This window comes from Petaurus breviceps, unplaced genomic scaffold (assembly GCF_028583685.1).
Source record: "Petaurus breviceps papuanus isolate PSGF00001 unplaced genomic scaffold, PetGlider_PUasm1.0 151, whole genome shotgun sequence".
Classification (NCBI taxonomy): Eukaryota; Metazoa; Chordata; class Mammalia; order Diprotodontia; family Petauridae; genus Petaurus; species Petaurus breviceps.
The window spans coordinates 695,176-718,416 of NW_027185712.1; the positions used below are offsets into that span (position 1 = coordinate 695,176).

Consider the following 23,241-nt stretch of genomic DNA (forward strand, 5'->3'; position numbering starts at 1 on the left):
ACCAGCTCCAGTGTTGGGACAACCTGGAGATCGAATCCTGGGCTCGGACACTCAGCACCACACCCAGAAATAACTGGCTGTGTAACCTTGAGTAAGTTACTTAACCCTGATTGCTTAATAAAATAAAAATTAAAAAAAAAAAGAGAACTTGAATACATTTAATAGGAATTCCACTGCATACCATTTCTGAAATCCAAATTATGCCACAATTTAAAGTGCCTGCATGGGATTTTGATCCACATACAAGGTATTCCAAAAGTCACAGTGCAATGTTAAGCTTTTTGTTGTTGTTGTTGTTGTTTTGGGGTTTTTTGGGAGGGCAACTGGGGTTAAGTGACTTGCCCAAGGTCACACGGCTAGGAAGTGTTAAGTGTCTGAGGCCGCATTTGAACTCAGGTCCTCCTGACTCCAGGGCCGGTGCTCTATTCACTACGCCACCTAGCTGCCCCTGCGATTTTAAGCTTTAATAGCTATATATATATATATATATATATATATATTTTGCTGTATAGAGTACCAGTCCTGGAACTGGGAAGTCCTGAGGTCAAATCAAGCCTCATCTGACACTTACTAGCTGTGTGACCATGGGCAAGTCACTTAACCCTATCTGCCTCAGTTTTCTCATCCATAAAATGAGCTGGAAAAAGAAATGGTAAAGCACTCCAGTATCTTTGCCAAGAAAACCCAAAATGGGGTCATCAGACACAATTAAACAGCAACAAAAAAAATATGTATATTTAAAAGGGAGATGAGATGTATGGAATTTACATGGTCAAACAAGATCTATTAGGCACAAAAAATTACCAACTCCACCCTATGCAAGGCACTCTCAGATCTTTTTTTTTTTTAAACTTCTAGGGATGCAGCACAAGACAATAGAAAGAATACTGGATTTGAAGTCAGAGCACCTTATTTCAAATTCTACCACTGCTCTTGTTATCTATGAAGGCAAGTCACTTAACTTCTCTGGTTTCTTATATGGAAAATGGGGATCAGAATAGATGACATAAGTAACATGCAACTCCAAATCTATTATCATACGATCTGGTGATGGTACCTAACTCCTTCTACCACAACAAGTGTACCCCTCTTCAGTTAGACAATCTCAATACTGAATATAAAAATTCAGATTACAAAATTAAAAGATAACTAGAGATTGTCCTGAATTGTACAAAGGGATTTGCATTAGGATTTCTTGAAATAAAAAGGCAACTAACAAGCATTTATTAAGCACCAGGTGCTTTACAAATTCTTACTTACAGCAACCCTGTGAGCTAGGTGTTGCTATTATCCCAATTTCACAGCTGAAGGAACTGAAGCAGCAGTTAAATGACTTGCCCAGGGTCATACAACTAGGAAATGTCTGAGGCTGGATTTAAACTCAGGTCCTCCTGACTCCAGGTCTAGCACTCTATCCACTGTGCCACCTAGTTACCTCTAATTACATTTTTAAATGATTTCATGTATAAGATCTCATACAATTTTTCAAAACTGAAACCACTATGTAAAATGAGGTATCCTATGTCTGAAGATGTCCTAAGTCTATTAAACATTAGATTAGATATTAAGAGAATACTATAAAATGAGTTAACATTTATCTTTTGTTTGTAAGATGGAGAAAACTCACTAAGCCTAAAGTTAAATTTTAATTCTTCATTCTCAAGAAACATATATAGACAGGCTTAGGGCAGGGCATGGACAACAAACTTGATCATAATGGAATGAGAGCCATGTTTAGCTCACACACAACAAAATGTGCCTAATTAAACCAATGCATATTAAAACATTTTAAAATCTGTGGTCAAATGAATGACCTGGATCTTATCAGATTGTATGCAATGTATTCCATAGCCCCATGTCTGTTTGGAGCATTAAAAAAGAATCTGGAGTAAAATTAAGAAGTAGGTACACTCCTCCTTCATGTTTGCCATTAAACTTTCCATTATGGGGTTTACAAAGAAAAATTATCTCTGGAAATCTGATTGTGAAATCAAATTAACTTATAGAAATATTTGGTTAAAAAGGGAAAAATGCTAATAGGCTACGTTTAAATACTCATTAGCTTCCTATTGCAATACTCATCTCTCTAAAAAGTTTTAGACTGTTTTAATTATATACTCAAGAAATTTATTCATGTCATTTCCCAAAGGAAAATACTCTAAAAAACATGAAAACTTTCATTATTACAATAGAGTTCAAGTAAACTAGCTTTGCTGGTCATCTGTCCCCATTAAAAGCATATTAAATTCAAAATTTTGCTTTTGGTAAAAAAGGTTTTTATATCAAGGAGAAACTGAAGACTTTTAGAAGATCGGGACATGTGGTTTTATTGGAATGGGGTTTTCCCAGTGAAGAAATTCCCTTTACCAATGCATATCAGCAACTGAGAGCAAGGATTGTTTGTTTGCTTGGGTTTTTTTTGGGAGGGGGGGTAATATCTCCATACTTAGCAAGGTACTCATAGTAAGCACTTAATAAATGCTTGTTGATTGGGTTTCTTCAAGTTACACTTTGAGAACTGCCTAGGGAAGTGAGACATTAAATGACTTGCCCAGAATCACAGAGATTAGCATATATCACAGTTTTGACTTGAACTAGGTCATTTTGACCCCATTTAAAATTATACATGTATTTTCTTACTTATACAGCATTTTGCAACTTATTTGTTATTTCTTGACACAAGAAAATCTAAAAGTGGTGGCCAAAGGCTCTAAAGCCCAGGATAGAAATTCATGAGCATAACAAAACAGTTGAAGGACCAAAAACGCTACATGAAAAAGTGCTAATGGGATTCTCATAATCTAATAAGCCTACCGAGGTGAAATGAAAACAAAAGATGCTTATCTGAAGACTCCAGTAAAGTTGTCTGGGGACCATGTTTTCCTTTTAGTGATCCAGAAGATAGAAAAATGATGGATGACAATGTGGTCCTAGGACCTTTGGCAAAACAAAATTCTGTGTTTTTATGTCATTAACCCTGAAGTTAGACTTTTTTGTCTTTTTCTCTCCAAATGAGACAAGATTTAGAAGCCCTAATTTGGAATCCTCTAACTTGTCCGTTTACATTAGGAAATCCTTAAGACCCCACTAATTCAGGATGTATTGCTTTAAAATACTTTCAGGAGAGCTCACGACAATAAACTGTCAAGTACTATATAGACTTAAGTCAGCTTGCTCAGCAAACTGCACAAATTTAGGTTTACATATATACAATATGTAACTATAAAGTATTAAGACCGTAGTTTCAAACATCTAAAGGAGCACTAGCCCCTTGGCAAGAAGTGTTAGTAAAAGGCTACCCTTATTCCAATGATAATGCCATTGTTCAAATAACATCTGATATGTTTCCAGAATTAGGGACAATATAATTCTCATAAGAAAAAGAGGTCCTATTACTTCATACTCATATCCTTTTCTGACCAAAGATAGTGGCTACCTCCAAATTCAAATCCACTTTCAAAGAATGCAGCTTTGCCACCATTAAGAATGTATGAAACCACATTCCAAAGGCACTAAAGGCAAATTTCAGAGGGAGTTCCCAAGATGCTTTAAACACTAGTAAATTAAAGTATCTCCCAAAGGACCTTGTGTCCAAAGTAACATTTATTTGAATACATATAAGGTTCTGTTACTTGTTCTTAAAGAATTTATAGTCATATTTTGTACTTAGAAATAAACAATATCTGACCACTACCTCAGGCTACCATCATCCCTTCCCCACAAATGATGAATTATTGTTTTATTATATACCAAAATTTTAAAATTATGGAAACTATTCCAAGGGCATATTTAAATCAATATGGATAAAGAAACAATACTTCTAAAGATCAATAGAAAAAGTATATGCTATATGTACTCAATGGTATAAAATTTCCAAAATAAACTGCAAAAATTATATAAAATATCTCTAATTTGTGGGATTGATCTTCAAAGAAAGAATTCTACATAAATTACCAATTCCCTGAGAATAGCCTGTTGAAACCATGATTCTATGACTTCAATTTCATTATTCAACTTTTCTGAGGCACAAACTAAAAAATTCAGAATAATAATTTGACAACTATTCATATATTCTGTGTAAAATTTGAGTTGCATTACTAAGATATACTTAAATGATCCAGGGGTGGAGAACTTGTGGCCTTGAGACCACATGTGGCCCTCTAGGCCCTCAAGTGTAGCCCTTTGACTGAATCCAAACTTCACAGAATGTGAATATCAGTCAAAGGGCCACACTTGAGGGCCTAGGGGGCCACATGTGGCCTCAAGGCTGCAGGTTCCCCACCCCATTAAGTATTATAAAATGCATGTCTTTCAAAGAAATTTTGATTTGCTGGTTAAATTCTCCAAAAGATTATTAGATGGCTGATGTACTAGAATGTCTACATGGACCAAGTAAAAAGGAACTTCTTGCTTTCATCTTTTGGAGAAAAAAATTCACCATGTTAGTGCAAGAATACTTTTGAAAAATCAACAGACCAATCATTTTCATCCTTTCTTCTCTTTAGAAAACAAGCTGCTACTGAATGAAACAATTGTTTAATAAAATTTTCCATTAAAATGCTCTTGAATTTTATGTACCCATAAAGGAGGAAAAGGAAAACAGTGTGGGAATAGATTTTATTCATAAATACTTAAAACAAAAGCTAGATTAATTTTAAAACCTGAAGGAAGGGGAGCTCTTTCCTAGCATCAGATCTTATGGGCTGATAGAATGGTGAACATTTCTAATATTTATGAGAATACTCCCAAAACAGAGGGATATAAAGGAAAAGAATTTAAATTACAACTTTATCATGTTCTTAAAAGGAAAAGCTTTCTTACACAGTTAGATCCTAGAGTGAATAATGAATCCCTAAAGTGGTCACATGTATTTTTAAATTTGTACTATTTTTTTTAGTTATAATTATGCAGCTCCAGTCCAATGGAAATATCAAATGCAAATTCAAATAATGCAACCACTTCAAGAGGGTTCATTATTTGTACTGATAAGAGACTTGGTTGTACTTTTAATTATAGAACCACAGAAATACCCCATTGTGAACAGTGGGGTCACAGTAGGGGCATTATTTCACTTTTATAATTTCCAAGTAGTATTCATGTATCACAAAAAAAAGAAGAAACCCAGAAATAACATAATCATCCTTAGGATAATGACAAGGAAATGATGGGCTCCAATACCTTACCATATGAAGATATGACAAAGGAAGTAAGAACATTAAGCCTATAAAAGAAAAGACTTAGGGGACACAAAATAATAGACTTTAAGTATATTAAGGGCTGTCAGACAGAAAAGAGATTAAACTTGTTTTATTCGGCCACAGAAGACAGTCATGGGTAGATAGCTGCACAGAAAAGCTTCCTAACAATCAGAGTTGTCCATAAGGGAATGGGCTGCCTTCAGGAGGTAGTGGGTTCTTCCTCAATCACTGGAGGTCTTCAAGTGAACTACTTGGGTATGTTGTAGAAGGGATAATTAATTGTTCAGATTTGAACAACCCTGGTCACTGAGATTCTTCTGACTTTGTTTTTCAAAACCATATTCCTTAAAACTACAATACATTAAGATATATACAAGGCACAATAAGCAAAATTGATCAGGTTTTTAAAATTAGATCAATTAAATATTTTCACTACAAAATTATTGTGATGTTAATCTTTTCACATAAGAGAAAAAGTCAAGACCTACTTTTGAAAGGTAAAAAGCTGTAATATTCTAGTGGGGGGAGGGGTCTATTAACTAAAGTGTTTTTTTAAAGTCCCTTTTATCCTTTTGCTAAAACTTTCACTACTATATCTAAACACTGTGTGGTAGGAATTTCACAGTACTTATGAACCTTTTTAATATAAAAAATATTATTCCTACTTAAAATACTAATTAAAAATATTAAGAATTCTATTTAATACACAATTCCATCCATTCTATTTAACTGTGTGCTTTATAACACCACAAAGAAACCAGATGAAGATCATACCACATCCAGCACTACAAAGCTACGGTCTATTCAAAATAAAATTGATAAATAAATCAGGTCAATATAATACTAGCAACTATTAAGTTGGTTCAAGTCTATATGCCAGTCTTTCTTTTGTAAGATGCCTAAATGTTTTATTTTTTTAAAATAAAAAAAAGTATTTCTGGACATGCTTGATATATTAAACAGTTGATATACAAAAAAAATAATCATTTAACTGTTTAAAGCGGTTTCTGAATACATGGAAAAATCAGTAGTATTAACATGCTAAAAAATTAATTTGGTTTATATTTCTAAAAATTTATACATAGTAAAATCTATTATAATCTAAAAACTGAGAAGGGTTATAGGAAAACATCCCTGAAAACTCTCAACATCATCTGAGGATAAACTAGTTAAATTTTAGCCATTCAAAATCAGGTACATTTTTAAATTTATTTACAACTACAAATACTTAAAAGATAATCTAAAATAAGATACACAGTATAATTTTAAAGAAATGCCCATATAATTTCCTTCGAAGAGATTACAGTGAAAAATCCATACCTAAAATTATATGAGAAACCGAGAGTGAGTTATCTAAAATCTTTTTAAACTCTGGTCCTATTATCAAAAATTATCCACAGGGGGCCTTTTACATAGGCATTACACAAAAAAATAAGAGATTTTCAATCTGCCTGAACTTGTTCTAATTTCAGTGGATGTTTCTTGGCTCCTACCTATTCTCTGAGAGATCCCTATAAAAGAACCAAGTCTTACAAACTTGTAAAATTTAAAATTTAAAGAGGTCCACTATCTCAGGTTTCTACCTTCCCTACCCATTTCAACCCACCCCCATTTTCATATTCAAGACTCTTGATAAGGGGGAAAAGTGGGGACACAGGAAAAGTAGAAAAAAAATCACAATTATTTTTCCAATGCTAAAGAGAACGCGTGTGCACATGCACATGCACACACACACACACACACACACACACACAAACTGAAAACAGGAGAGAAAACTTCTGCTTGAACAGGAAGGATATTTTAAAAACATACTTTCTAGGTTTAATTTACAAACTACAAATAAAGCTCTTCATTTCAACACGGAAAAAAAATCACTCTTTTTACTTCATTCTAAACACAGTCTGTTGACAGGTTCAAAACTAAATTCACAAAGCATAATGATCTAGGAGACAAACTCCAAATATAACCTATCTATTTATCTCTCAATTTCCAAAATATATAATTAAGACATTCCTCAAATCATTAATGCAACTTTGTCATTCATTAAAATAAATATCCTTCAAAGTTAATTATAACTATATTGATATAATTTTTTAGGATGAACTAAAGGATAATTTTTTAAGGCTAAGCAAGAAAATGGCACTAAGAGAAAAGAGAACTATTATAAAGGCCCAAAATAATTTTTTCCTATTATAGACTTTATCCTTTTTTTCCACATCAATATTCTCAATGTGTCTCTTCATATAAACTCAAAATATAAAAATCAGTGTTTCTGAATCTTGTCTATTACTGTAATATCTACTATAGCATAATAATTTTAACTTGTGATAAGCAACCCCAATTATCTTAATGTGCCCTATAGAAGTTCCAATGTGTTGGCATTTATGTATATTTCCTTGGATTACTAATTCCAAGACTAATAAATAAAATTAAATCCAAACAATATATCACTTAGCTAACTGACTACTTCACTCAAAAGTACCTATTAATAAATAATATTTTTAATCAGACTGCTCTAAAAAGATCATGGAAAATGTATGCATTATGTCAGAGTACAATGGTGGCCAGTAAAAATTTAATAACAGTTGCCTGGTTTCTGCTTTAAATTCTTAGTTGTAGACATACATTCATCTATGTACCAATATATAACACAATAATTTTTTCTATATAGAAGTCAAGGTTTTTGAAGGAATTAACTTGTTTATTCATTCATCTTTAGGCTTCCTAGAGCACCTCATAGCTACTCAATATTTGATGAATGAATTCAAGTGTGTTTTCTTCCATGTGAATGTGTTATTTTAATTATGTAGCAATGAAATTCACAAAAGACTACCGAATAAAAATGACTGATTAAATGTTATATGGATTAATGGTACATCATATTGTCATGCACATTCATAACCTCCACAACCTCTGAGGTAAGACTGTTTTATATGATCTGCCAAATTGGAATAAGGAGGAGAACGATGAATATTTAGCGAAGTTTAAGCTGCAGAATGTAAGTACAGATACATGTGAAAGTAGCAAATGCTCCTCCTAACTATCTGGGTGCAATGGGATTCCTTAAGTATCAAAATTTGAAATTAAATTTTCATATAACTTTGGCATGCAAAATGCATACAGGTGAATATTATTCCTATTACAGCATGATAAACATAACTCTAATGTTCCAAGAATATATAACAAGGATTCTAGGTTATATCTGACAAAGCTTTGGTGATTTTTGTTTTGTTTTGAGCACATAGAAATTTTCTTAAAATAAAACATTTATTTTTATTGTGTTTAAAACATCAAGGGGGAAAACAACTCACAGGGAGAAAAGTATGCTTTTCTTAACATAATCCAAAGAAGGTTTTAAGACTTATTTCAAGTTTGTGACTGATTCAAATCATGCTCTGCAATATTTCCATTTTCTGAAAAGTTAGTTGGATAATTGTTATTAAAAGTCATCGGAAACTCTAACATAGTATCAATATTTTGACAGCTCACATAAGAACTGAAGGGCTGCTGTGGAAGAACGTGGCTCTCAGGGATCTGTACAGATGCACCTGATTGAGTGGTAGGGGGAATTCTTTGGCCAACTAGTTGCATTTTAGGTTCCCTGGGTTCCAGCTGATGCTTGCTTTCTTCCTCAGCGTCCAGGCGAGTTAGCTTTTCTATCCACATGCGAAATTTCTCCTCTGTCTGCCTCTGCATCTCAGCAAAGCAGTTCATGGCCTCTTCCAGGACATTGCCTATGCAGTTCCTATCCCACACGGTGCCCCTGTCAAGCAATCCTGGAATTTCCCTGGTCGCTCCTCCAGATCCCCCAGCACGACTGAAGCCAGCTTTAAAGACATTGAGGCCATTTGATAAGACATCATTAAGTCAGAACATTATATTTATTAAGACATGCTAACTCAGGAAAACAGCATAAACAATGCTAATGGCCAGGTGGATACAAAATTGATGAGCAAGTAGCCTGTAACCTCCAATTACCTGAAAGATTTAAGTACTTTTAAGTAAAGGGGGAATGAGGAGTGGAGAGTAGTCACTAATACCATAATATTACTATACCCCTATTTCAAAATAGATGTGTATATATATTTTTAACTACACATGGCTTATTCTATAACCATGAATATTTCTATTGCCACAATTAGCAGATTTTGAAACTATAGGACCTTTATCAGAAATAATTTTTAGATGTCTTCACGGGTATCAAATGTCCAAAGCAGCATGCAATATTTCATGATTAAAATTACTACCTTTCTTGAATATGGACAATATCATGTAGCTTATTGCTAATTGGAACTTCAAGAACACCACATTTACTTTAAGGAGTCTAACCACAAGATAAAGGTTGGGCAAATAAAATTAAATGAACATTTAAGAAGAGTAGAGTGCATGTTTTGATTGCATGTCATCAGAGATTCTGTCTGTATTTATTTCTGAAAGAATGCTGAGCAATGGATTGGGGGGAGGGATGGCAATTAGAGAATGGAGACAATCTGCAAAGATAAATTAGTTGTGGATGGCAATAAATACTGGGTTGAGTCACAAACGCCAAAAAGTAGGTGAATCTGTTCTAATCTTCTAGATTCATATACACAATCTACTATTAACTCTCTCATACTCTTGAAAAAAGCAAGTTTGCACTACCCTCTGCATCCTTGTACACCAAAACATTAAGCGTTACTTGTTTCCTTTATGAAAAAATTAACTATGCTTACACAAACAAGTGAGGAAAACAAAGAACTAGAACTAAAAAGATTAATATCAATACGAGAAGTGAGCAGATTTCTACCAAGAGAAGTTTCCACAGGCTTTGAAGCTTGCAAATCTAAAACACAAACACTACCCAGATATTATTATCACATAAAAGAATTCACAATATCATTTTAAAATAATGCATAATTTTAAAGTAAAGGGTAAACAAAATTACCCAGAGATGTCTTTTTAAAATAACTACATAAATGTAGGAAAACCTTCATTTTTGTTTTCTCTGGAAATGTACTAGCACACATCACTGATAAGCTTCTCCAAAGCATTAAATCTGTTAGGTCAAATCCTAATTTTCCTCTCTGTACATATTTTTTTAAAAAGCCATATGAATTAAACTCAAAAATTCTTTTCCAAGAACAGACTTTGAGAATCTAATTATAATCTAATTTACATTCAGGATTATAAACAGCAGTCCCTTAAACAAAAGAAGGCTCTAAAAGAAACTAACAACAGAATAATGGATAATTTATCAATCAGATTATTTTTATAAAGAACTTCTGCTCCTCAGAGATAAACCTTTATAAATATGCATTATCATTACATTAATGTTCATTATAAAATACTCTCTATCTGTATATTATCTTTTTCACAATTCTCCAAATCAATTAACCAAAACACCCAGGTAATCTGTGAAATTTACCAATAGATTTTACCTTAAAAACAAACAACTATTTTGGACATTTAAATGGGGCCAAACCACAATCTAGCTCTAGCTGTCCATCAAATAATTAAGCCCTTAAACTAAATAAACAGTTCTTACCTCAATAATAATTTGTTGGCTTAATCATAAGCTCAATTCTTAAGGACAAACACTTGAAATCTCAACCAGTGATTATTTACACTTCTAAAATAAAAGCCCATCAGTCATAAACTCCTTTACAATCAATGAACATTTAGAACCATGCTGGAGTTTTAAAAACACATTCCCCCTTTGATTTTCAAGATTGCTTCTAAAGAAGTAAAACCTAAAATAATAGCTATTTTTCCTTAAATATATGTTTAAAAGATGTCAGATGACAAAAGCCTCCAACAACCTGCCTGTCCTTGGTTTCTGAAGCTGCACAGGCACTTTACTGTACTTAGCTGTCCACAAGGTTTTCTGTCCGCCTGGCTGCATTTTTTCCAGCTTATCTGCATTTTTCCTGTTTTTAGACTAAAGTTCTTTCCTAATGTATTCAAATTGCTAAATTTGCAAATGGGACTTATAACACTTGTCTTCAGGGCAAATAAGGCTTCATATTTCAATACTAAAAATCACACTGACTCTTCTTGGAAGCTTGAGGTATATCTATGTCAAAATAATAAGCACATCAAAAATAAATGCATGCTAGCAAAATGATTTCAGCAATGACATCATGATTTTGTTGAGGTGACTAATATTAAAAACCCACATGATTTAGAGTTTTATAGTTAAAGTAAAGAGCATAATTACAGACTAAAATAAATTCCCATTTACATTCTAAGTTATACAATAGTAGTATACAGAAAAAGCACTGGTAAGACCTGAGTTCAAATCCTAGCTTCAACAATTACCAGCTGTGTTACTCTAGGCAGTCATATCACTTCCCTATGTCTCGATTTCTTTATCTATAAGTAGGAATAAATACTTACACTCTCTATGACACTCTTCCAGCATTTTATAAATGTGAACTATTATTCTTACCCTCATCTTATTAATGATTTGCTTCTTAGTAGTCACTTCAAATACCACTGCACTATTTTAAAACTCACTACATAGTATTCTTACTCAATATAAACTGCAGTGAGTCGAAAATGTATTCAGAGAAATCATGAACTTTTGTTTTTTAGCCAATAAACTGTAGAAATAGGAAACTGAACAATACTTATTTATTGATTTAAAATAGAAGTAATAAAGCTAACCCACTAGCAAAGCTATTAGAAAATATAAACATATAAACTTGGCTTTTGAATTAGGTATAGCAAAAGGGAGAATTAGGTCATTCCTCCCACTACTTTTATATGGACTTTGTCTGGTCTTCAATGAGCAGTTTATTTAACTCAGACTTTTAAAACCTACGTTTGAAAAAGAATTAAAGAGTAAATTACAGCTATCTTATGTCACAGAAGTAAATTATAAACCTGAAAACTATGTATTTAATAAAATTAAATGAATAAAAAAGTCATCATATGGACAAATTGGACTACTGGGCATAAACAATGGAATTCACCAACAGAACGTAAGGGGAAAGATCTTCAAAGTTGTTATAAGGTGTTCCTTTTTTCTACTAATAAAATCACTATTAAATATAAAAATCACCTAGAGTAGGGGTTCTTTTCTTGGCATCTTTGATCTTATTTAAGGAAAGGAAAAAGTGCTTTTAAATATTTTGATAAATGTATTTCAATGTAATTTGCTTTCTTTATAATCCTGTGTATTTTATTTTATGCATTCAAACACATACTGACTGAGGAGGTCCATGATGCAAAAGAAGATTAAGAACCCCTGACCTAGAGTGTACCTTATGACAACTCAAACATCTTTACCTCTCTCGTATTTAAATGCTGAGCTTCATTTTCATCATTTAACCCACTTCCCAGCAGGAGCTCCAGTGTGACAATATATCAAAGAGAAAGCTCCCACAGGGAAACAAATCCCACTCACTCAATGGAGATAGTGAAACAGTGACAAATATTTCTAAAGACTCTAAAAAACTCATCTTTAATATGCATAACATTGTACAGGTGATACTATGTTTTATTCTTATAATCATTTATACAGCACTTTAATATGTATAAAGTGCTTTACAATCATTCTTGTTATGCAATTTATATAGGTTTAGGTCTTTGTAGATTTAGCGAACCAATACGGTTTTCCTTTAAAATAACTCCTTTTACATCAGCAATATGCTGTTTTCTATCATGTGGAGGTAAGCACACCCCAAACATCCTTTAGAAAGTAGAAAGAAATAGTATGACCACCCACAAAAATTTGGAAAACCAAAACTTCCCCCTCTTTAGGGTTGCAAAAACAAAGCTGAGATCAGATAGATGCTAGGTAAGCAGTTCTCAAAATATTCTGATCATGCTATAGAAGTCTCTTCAGAAAGGAAGATTCAGCAATTGAGAAACTTTCAAGACCTCGTCTTTCTTATTCTATGAATTATAAGACTGCCCCTGTAATAGTTTTGCCACACCCAATTATATGGTGGAGGCAGACTTAATAAATTACAGACCCTTGTAACATGAAAGCTAGCATCAACAGACTGGTTCAAAATTTTTAAAAGCTTTGAAGGTTTAAGGGGGAAATTTTGCAAAAACAATTTTTTATGAAATAAGTGACAGCTTCACATAGAAATAATGCACAACAAGAGCGACTAAGCTTGTCATGCACTGAAATGTATATTAGAATAATAAAACATAAAAGGAGCAAGCACTGTATTAAGCAGTAAGGGAGTTATGAGAAAACTCAGATAAAAGATGAACATGTTATTTCAGACACCATAAACTTAGGTGCAGCTGCTGTATAATCAAACAAGGTGCCTACTCTTCACGTAAAAGTATTTAGTAATGAAGCTGTATAATGATTATTAAATCTAATCAATACTAAAAAGCAATGATGGGAGTTCATTTAATGGATTTACAGAGAAAAAGATCTGTGAGAAATTCCATGACTTAAAAAGTCTTGTGCCTATCATTTACCATTTAAATATTTTTTGCTGATGTGCAAAAGTGCACTGGAAACCTCAGATCACGTTTGGTTTTTGTTTTGTTTTTAATTGGCCATGTCTTGTTAATACACTGCAGTCTTCAAATTTACACAGAGCTGCAGATCTCCTGGTTTTTCTCAAATGTCACTCATCTAACTGAGCCAGACAGCTGAGAAACGGTGTCAGGCGCTTTACCGTTCAGTTTAAAAAACATCCTCTACCTGGTATCTCTGCAGTGACTGTCTTGCTGCTCCCTGAAACTTCTTCATCATCATCTGATGAACTCGTGCTTGAGTCACAGGTCAGGTCACTATCACTGGTACTGCTGTCCTGCAGCAGGTTATACTTCTTGCGAGCAGCAAGCTCCCGCTTCTGCCTCAGTAGCCGGATTCTTTCTTTGTGCTTTTGGCTCCGGTGACCTTTAACCTTGGCAACTCGACCATTTTGCTTATCACTGGACTGCCTGTTTTTCTTGGCAGCCATTGTTGATGTTTCACTTTCAGATCGGGACCGTCTAGACTTGCGACCTACAGCTGATGCAGATACTCCAGAAGGATCTCCTTCTACAGTAGCTTCTGCCTGGGAAGGCTCATTCTCTTCTGTGGAAGACAATGTGTCTGAATCCGCCAGATGTCCACTGGAGGAAGGTGAAAGCATGCAATGATTAGAAGAGTCACTCTCATAAACTCGGCCAGTTGTTGGTTTATCACTTTCTGTAGATGCCAGTTGAGACTCTGAGGAGTCCCGTCTCAATTCCATCAGCAAGCAAGGCATTGATGAAAGAACTGTGGAATCACTCACACCATCTTTCTGAGAATGAGACTCTAGTTCTATAGGTCCATCTTCTGTCTGGACTGTTTCTTGTTTTTCAGATGTCTTTGGTGGGACTGTAGACTCAGTAAGTTCTTCAACTTTTCCTACAGCCTCCTCCATCTTCATTTCAAAATTCCAATTATTTCCTAGATCTAGATCATGGAGTAGGTCTGGGGGCTGGGAAACTAGATCAAAGATTCAACAGGAAAATGACCTGTACAAAAATATACCAAAAAAAAAAAAATCAATGAACAGAAATGGCATATTACTTAAACAATAGAACAATATCTATTTTTCTGAATCAGGTGACAGCTAATAATTTTCTTAATACTTTAGCTACCCTAAAGTAATGTATAACTGGTTTTCTTTTAATTCAGATCAGTTTTACTAATAGGAAAAAATAACCTGGGTTCTGCTTTTAACTAGAAATTTTAAAATTTTGTTACTCTGAATAAATAATAAAAATGGTACAGTGTCAATAGATAAAACTCTAATGTAAGAGGATAATGGATAGAGATTCAGTTTCAGGATCAGGAAGACATGGGTTAAGTTATGAACTGATGAACTATGTTGTACCACTCTGTGACGCCAGTAAATGCATTTGGCCTCTCAGTGCCCCCATACAACCCTATAACAAGTTTTAGAATAGTTGCTTACTTTAACTGAAAAAGAAAAGCTCTTAAAAGAAATACTGAGTTTGTAAAACAACATGTTATATATAAGGAAGCCTAGGTTCATAGATTTATAAGGCCCTTAAAGATCATTTAATCCAACCTTCATTTTGCACACAAAAACACTGATGAACTGACCAAGAGATTTACACAAAATCACAAAGACAATAAATAGCAGAACTTAAATTTGAACCCAGGTTCTCTGACTCCAAATCCAGAATTCTTTCCACTACACTATGAAACAAGTCTTGTTACATTAAAATTCTGGGAGAAAGATGTTCTACAAACACAAATTTATTACTACTGGGGGCAGATCATAATATTAATATCTTTTAAAATCTTAAGTTACTAAAGTATAGATCTTAATAACTAACTGACTTATCAAGGGGGACATTAAGGGTATACATTAGTAACTTTGTAAAGGCAATGCCATGGAAAGCAATTACCAGTACATCACACACACCATCCCTTTAAGGCCTGCATGAAAAGGAAAACACAGAGGTGAGCAGACCACTAGTCTGACCTAATTAGGTGTATAACTAATATCATCCTGAAGACCTATGTGGATTTTTTTGGTAGTTTAATTTAGAGAATAGAGCAATTATAAAACATTTTAAAGCACAGGATAATGGGAAGAGTCTTATTCTCTGATTTCAGTTCCTCTCCCTGATTAATCCAAAAAATAAAAAGAAACAATCTGGAATCAGCCTTAATGCTCCCCCTCCCCTTTTTATAAATGCAGCTTTGATCAGCTTTCATTCAAACATCTTAAAACAATAATGACAATGACAACACCATCAAGTGCACTGCCATATGAATATTCTACAATTACAGGTATTCTAACACATTCTTAGAAAATGAGAAAGAGGGGCCCCTTGGTGACACAGTGAATAGAGCATCAGCCCTGTAGTCTGGAGGACCTGAGTTCAAATGTGACCTCAGACATTTAAACACTCACTAGCCATGTGACCTTGGGCAAATCACTTAACCCCAGTTGGCCTGCCTTCTCCCCTCCAAAAAGAAAATGAGAAAGAGAAGTATTATTAAACATCAGAATATGAAAACATTCCAATAAAACTTTCAATTCTGGGACACAAATGAACTGATTTACTAACAAGCAGGGGTTTTTACTGATTCTTATGTAAAATAAATGGCAGCCTTATATGCTTCTTTTCTTAAAAAAATTATCCACAAATTCTCATCCCCCAAAAGTCAGCAGGAGGAAGAGTTAAACAATCTATTCACAAAGTCATACATTAACCAGGTTAGTCACCCCCAAATTTGTTTTCAATAATGAAGGGCAATTGCAGAATTGCTAACAAGGAATCTATTTCATCAATAAGAAAAATATTTCCAACCTTTTAAAGGATAGGAGTTTTACATTCTGAACAATGAGGTGAGGGGAGGGGACAGAGAGAATCAGTGCATATGTTTTAAAAAAGTAAGCTGATTATCTAAGCAGACTCTAATGAAATTAAATTTAAAACCTAAGGCAAATGCTTTGAGAAAATTTCCCAAGCATATACAGTGATCATGAAGTAGAAGACCCAGACTCTTTTCAATGTGCACCATATAAAATGTTTTTAAAAGATTGTTAAAAATCACCTCCAAAATTAATGTTTTGCTTCAGCAAAAAAAGGAAGCTAAGAACAAATGTGAGAATATATACTAAGATAAATCACAACAATGAGAAACATTCTGAGTGATTTTCATGGATAACTTTTAAAAATAATCATCTCTAAACTACTCAAAACACCTTAAAATTTTCATTGAGATGCCATGGAGTTCTCACATTTACTATTAAAACAGACAGCCAGTTATGAAGCGAAAATCATTTCTATCTCCAGTTCACAGAACAGACTTTCCCCATCATGCCCTAGAAAATCCTTCCACCTAAATGCTCACTACAAACCAGGCATTCACACACTGAAAATATACTCTACTTGGCACAGTGAATAGAGCACCGGCCCTTAAGTCAGGAGGACCTGAGTTCAAATGTGGCATCAGACACTTAACACACTTACTAGGCATGTGACTTTGGGCAAGTCACTTAAGCCCAATTGCCCTCCAAAAAAAAAAAAGAAAATATACTCTAATTCTGAAGTCTCTGACTGAATGGCTCCTCTCAAACCTCCACTTAAGGAGAGTAATCACTCTAGTCACAGCTTCATTCCTTTCCAGACTGCCCTCTGGATTTTCTCTACTATGCCTTCGCCTTTCCCCCTTCCCACTACTATAGCAGTGGGAGGGATGTAGAGTTGAGGGGAAGTAAGAAGAGCAATCAGAATTAGAATGATGAAAGTTTATTTAAAAAAAAAATTAATTAGGGGCAGCTATGTGGTGCAGTGAATAGACTACTGGCCCTGGAGTCAGGAGGACCTGAGTTCAACTCCGGCCTCAGACACTTACTACTTACTAGCTGTGTGACCTTGGGCAAGTCACAACCCTAATTGCCCTACCTTTCCCCGTCCAAAAGACCAAAAAAAAAAATTTTTTTTAAAGAGATGTTTTCTTAAGTTTTTCAAAACCATTGGTCTTTATAATATTGTTTTTTTGTATAAATTGTCAGGGTTCTGCTTACTTTAATTTGCATAAGTTCATGCAAGTCTTCAGGACTTCCCTGAAAACATCACTTTCATTATTTATTTTTTTGTTTTTAAAGCAATTGGGGTTAAGTAACTTGCTCAAGGTTACACGGACAGTTATTTCTGGGTGCGGTGCTAAGTATCTGAGCCCGGACTCAAACCCAGTGGGGCCAGTGCTCTTACTCACTGTGCCACCTGGCCACCCCTCATTATTTCTTATAGTACAATAATATTCCATCACATTCATAGGCCATAATTTGTGCAGTAATTCATAAATAGGTACACCCTTAGTTTCTAGTTCTTGGCCACCATAAGAATGAATTATGCTGATATTATCTGACAACTCATTTTTTCAGGATATTATGTAGTCAATTTGGGTCTGTGTCTTTTTTTTTCTTTTTTCATATTATCTTATTATGGTCTGTAAATGATGTTTACTTCTTTTTGCATACATTTATAATTCCTCTATAATCTAGAAAATGACCAGTTTTTCTAAAGTACCACAGGATGCTGATAAATATGAGTAATGCTTCATGTTCCTATCCAGAAATTACAAGAGAACAATAAAATCTAATTCTCCAATTAATCTGTTCAAACTTTTAAAATTTTCCTAATTTGTCTTTCTCCTGGATTTATCAAAGCCAGAGAGAAGCATATTAAAGTCTACTATTTTCATTATTACTATTGCTTTCTTTTTGAAAATGGTTCTGCTTTTCAAGACGAGATGCTATGTCATTTATTTAGTAATGTTCTTTTTCATTGTCCATGATGCTTTTAAGAATAATGTACCTTTAAGATGGCAGTGTAAAAGCAGGAAAACTTCCTGCACTCCCCCCATAACCACCTCAAAAACCTATTAAAAATGACTCTAAACAAACTTTAGGGCTACAGAACCCACAAAGTGACAGAGAGAAACAAACATCCCACTGAAGACAGTCCAGCAGAAGGACAGGAAGGATTCATGACAGCCAGACGGGAACAGAGCTCAGACCCAAGTGAGCCCAAGGTTTTAGCCTCAGGGAGGCCCCAACCAGCCCTAGCTAGAGGGGACTTCAGGAGAGTGGATCATCAGCAGCTGTGGCAGTTTCCAGAATTATCAACCCATAAATGCCAAAGACAAAGTGACAGCTCAGTGTAGACTTTGGGAACAGGGAGTCCAGGAGTGCTGTCCGGACTCTGCCCCGGACGGAAAAGTGGACATGTGGTTGTTTCAGAGCTCCTGGCCTGCAGATTGTAGAGAGACCAAGCAACCATTCTGAGGGGTAATTGTTATTGCTTTAACCTACTTGGATCGAATTGCTGTCTAGAGTGGAGGTCCTAGGGTGTGTGACCAGTGAACCAGAGAAGGTGGAGGCTTCAGAGAGGGCAGCCAACTGATAGCTCCAACAGCTGAGAAAACCCTAGTGATTTAGGACAAAGCTGTCCTCTCTAGAATCAGACTCCAACTGTGGCAAAAAGCTCAAAAGTGAAATAATTAAGTGGCAACATGAGCAAGCAAAGGAAGCAAAGCAAGCACAACAATCCAACTTTGGATTCCATTTCTGGGAATAAAAAGGATCAAGACATGAAACAGCAGGAAGACAACGAAGTCAGAACTCCTGCACCAAAAGTTTCCAAGGAAAATATGAACTGCTTACAGGCCATAGAGGAGCTTAAAAAGGATTTTGAAAACCAAATAAGAAAAGTGAAGGAAAAATTGGGGAGAGAAATGAGAATGATGCAAGAAAATCATGTAAAGAGAATCAACAAACTGACTGAAGAAAATAGCACCTTAAAAAATAGACTAACTCAAATGGCAAAAGAGGCTCAAAAAGTCAATGAGGAGAAGAAAGTCTGAAAAAGACAAATTTGCCTGATGGAAAAAGAATCTCAAAAGCTCACTGAAGTGAATCATTCGTTCAGAATTAGATTGGAGCAAATGGAAGTTAGTGACTTTATGAGAAATCAAGATACTATTAAATAGATACAAACAAATGAAAAAGTAGAAGGCAATGTGAAATATCTCACTGGAAAAACCGCTCACCTGAAAAATAGATCCAGGAGAGATAATTTAAAAATTATTGGACTACCTGAAAGCCATGATCAAAAAAAGAACCTAGAAATCATCCTTTAAGAAATTCTCAAGGAAAATTGCCCTGATGTTTTAGAATCAGATGGCAAAATAGAGGTTGAAAGAATCTCCCCATCACCTCCTGAAAAAGATCCCCCCCCCCAAAAAAAAATCCTAGGAATATTACAGCCAGATTCCTGAGTTCCCACATCAAGGAGAATATATTACAAGCAGCCAAGAAGAAACAATTTGAATATTGTGGAAACACAATCAGGATAACACAGGACCCGGCAGCTTCTACACTGAGGGATCACAGGACTTGGATTATGATATTCTGGAGGTAAAAGGAGCTGGGATTAAAACCAAGAATCACCTACCCAGCAAAATTGAGTATCATGTTTCAAGAGAAAATACAGTTATTCAATGAAATAGAGGACTTTCAAGAATTCTTGATGAAAAAAACCAGAGTTGAATAGAAAATTTGGCATTCAGATACAAGAAGCAAGAGAAGCATGAGAAGGTAAACAGGGAAAAGTAATCATAAGGAACTTATCAAAGTTGAACTATTTACATTTCTACATGGAAAAACGATAATTGTAACTTATGAAACTTTTCTCAGTATGAGAATAGTTAAAGGGAATAGAAATGTATGTGTGTATGTATATGTATATGTACATATATGTGTCTATATAGGAGAGTATATGGGTGTATGAAGACATATGTGAGTATGTGTACAGGTATACATAGACAGAGAGCACAGGAACAACTGAATAGGAAGGGATGATACTTAAAAGCTGAAATTGAGAACTGAGAAAGGAATATAATGAGAGGAGATGGGAGAGACAGTATGGGGTAAATTATCTCATATAGAAGAGGTAAGGGAAAACTGATACAATGGAGGGGAAGAACAGGAAGACAAAAGGGAATGGGTCAACCTTACTCTCATTGAATTTGGCTTAGGGAGGGAATGATATACACACTTAATAGCGTATCTTGCTCTATAGGAGAGTAGGGGGGAAGGGGATGAGAAGGAAGATGATGGTGGGGAGGGCAGGTTGGGGGGGAGGGTAGTTAGAAGCACACACTTTTGAAAAGGGACAGGGTCAAAGTAGAGAACAGAATAAGTGGGGGGGGATAGGATGGAGGAAAATAAAATCAGTCTTTCACAACATATCCACTATGAAAATGTTTTGCATAGCTACATGTGTACAAACTATATTGAATTGCCTATCTTCTCAGTAAGGGTGGGTAACGAGGGAGGAAGGTAAAGAACCTGGAATTCTAAGTTTTAAAATCAAATGTTTAAAATATATATACATATAAATATATATATATATATATATATATATATATTTTTTTTTACATGCAACTAGGAAATAAGATAACAGGCACTGGGGTATAGACATCCATCTTGCCCTACTGGAAAGTCAGAGGAGATATAGGGGAGGATGTTGGAGACAGCAGATTGGGGGAGGAGGTATACAGTGAGATCACTGTTTTAGGGTGGTAGGTAGGAGAAAGATGGGAAGAAAATTTATAACTCAAAATCTTGTGGAAATGAATAATGTAAACTAAAAATAAACATAAAATTTAACTAAAAAAAAAAAAAGAAATACTGGACAACTGTGTCTGTGGGCCAAGACAGTTGAACTGAGGGAGAATTGGGAAAGTAGTCCCAATGGTTGTGCTACAAATAAATTTGAATAAAGCTTTAAAATAAAAAAAAAAAAAAAGAATAATGTACCTTTCCTTTTTATCATTCATGACATCAATTTCTATTCAGGACTAACAAAAAACCTAAGAACAGAAATTTTATTCAAAATAACAATAGAAAATATGAGTGGGGGTGGCTAGGTGGCACAGTGAATAGAACATTGGCCCTGGAGTCAGGAGGACCTGAGTTCAAATCCGACCTCAGACACTTAACACTTACTAGCCATGTTCCCTTGGGCAAGTCACTTAACCCCAATTACCCTGCCTCCCCCCCTCCAAAAAGAAAAAAGTATACATATGAGTGTTAATTTACCAAGATTCACACAAGATTTATATAAAATACAATTAAATATACTCTTTAGAGTAACCTTGAGATACCTTAACAATTGGAAAGTTACTGACTACTCATGGTAAGGCTGTGCCTAAATAAAAAATGATACTATATCATTAGTGCAGTACTAACCAAATTTTTGAAAATATGTTTTATAAACCTAGACAAAATAACTATAATACTCTCCTCTTCTCTGTCCCTTCCCATGCTGTTTAAGTTCTCAATCTTTCCTTTTGGAAGACAGTATAGGCCCCTTATGAGAGTTATAAATTAAACTAGCCACTACCTCCCAGGAGCTATATAGGTTCCATTGGGAAAATTCCATTCCTATCCCCTGACCCTAGAGATCACCTCATAGAAATGAAAAGCTAGCCCCTGGAAAGGCTGGCTGTTTGTGAAAGCAGTGATCAATCAATTAATTAATAAACATTTATTAAGTATCTACTACACGCAGGAATTGTGTTAAGCACCAGGAGTACAAAAAGAAGCAAAAGATAGTCTCTGCCCTCTTGGAGTTTACAATCTAGGAAGATAATAAGCAAACAAGTACATAAAGCTAGCTATATACAGGCTAATAAACACAAAATAATTAATATCAGGAAGGTACTAGAGTTAAGAGGGGTTGGGGAAGGCTTCCTGTAGAAGGTAGGATTTTAATTGGGCCTTAAAAAAAAAAACAGGGAAATCAGTAGTTGGAATAGAGGGGCAGCATTCCAGGCATGGAGGACAGACAGAGAATATGCCCAGAACTGAGACAGTGACTTGTAGGTGGAACAGTCAAAAAAAAATGTTACTGAATTGAAGTGTATATGTAAAGAAATAAGATGTAAGAAGACTGGAAAGGTAAGAGGGGGCTAGGGGTCTTTTGGCTTTGCATGCCAAAGACAGCATTTTATGTTTGTCCTTGGAGGCAACACGAACTCAATGAAATTTATTGAATAGGTGAATGACATGACTGGACCTGAACTTTAGGAAAATGACTCAAGTGGCTGAATAGAGGACAGATTCGAGTGGAGAGACCTGGGGCAAGGAGATCCACCAGCAAGTTATTACAGTAATCAAGGCATGAAATGTTGAGGGCAGCCTACACTACAATGGTGGCAGTGTCAGAGGAGAGACGGGGGTACTTAAAAGAGCTGTGGCAACAGTGAAATCATCAGGCCTTGGCAACATCTTGTATATGGAGGGTAAGGGCTAGAAAGGAATACAGAGTGACTCTGAGACTGTGAGCATGAGGGACTGGAAGGATGGTGCTACCTCTTCAGTAACAGGGAATATGGATGGGGGGAAGAGTTTAGGGGAAAAGAGTTCTGTTTTGGACATATTGAATTTGAGATGTCTATTGTACGTACAACTCAATATGTATAAAAGGCGGCTGGAGATGAAGACTGGAGGTCAGCAGAGTGTTTGGGCCCAGACAGGTAGATCTGAGAATCATATGCAAAGAG

General features: G+C 35.0%; 1 protein-coding gene across 6 annotated transcripts in view; it reads right to left on the reverse strand.

The window, feature by feature from the left end:
• The window catches only part of ARK2N (arkadia (RNF111) N-terminal like PKA signaling regulator 2N), a 128,898-nt gene that overhangs the window by 32,006 nt on the left and 73,651 nt on the right, over window positions 1–23,241 (reverse strand). For 5 of the 6 annotated variants that reach the window (XM_069075328.1, XM_069075356.1, XM_069075347.1 and 2 more), the window contains exon 2: window positions 13,852–14,657. In XM_069075328.1, the coding sequence (XP_068931429.1) occupies window positions 13,852–14,569 (718 nt within the window). In that variant the 5' untranslated portion in view covers window positions 14,570–14,657. Of the gene's footprint in view, window positions 1–4,603; window positions 9,026–13,851; window positions 14,658–23,241 lie in introns of those variants that run through there. The other variant, XM_069075352.1, reaches the window with a different exon arrangement.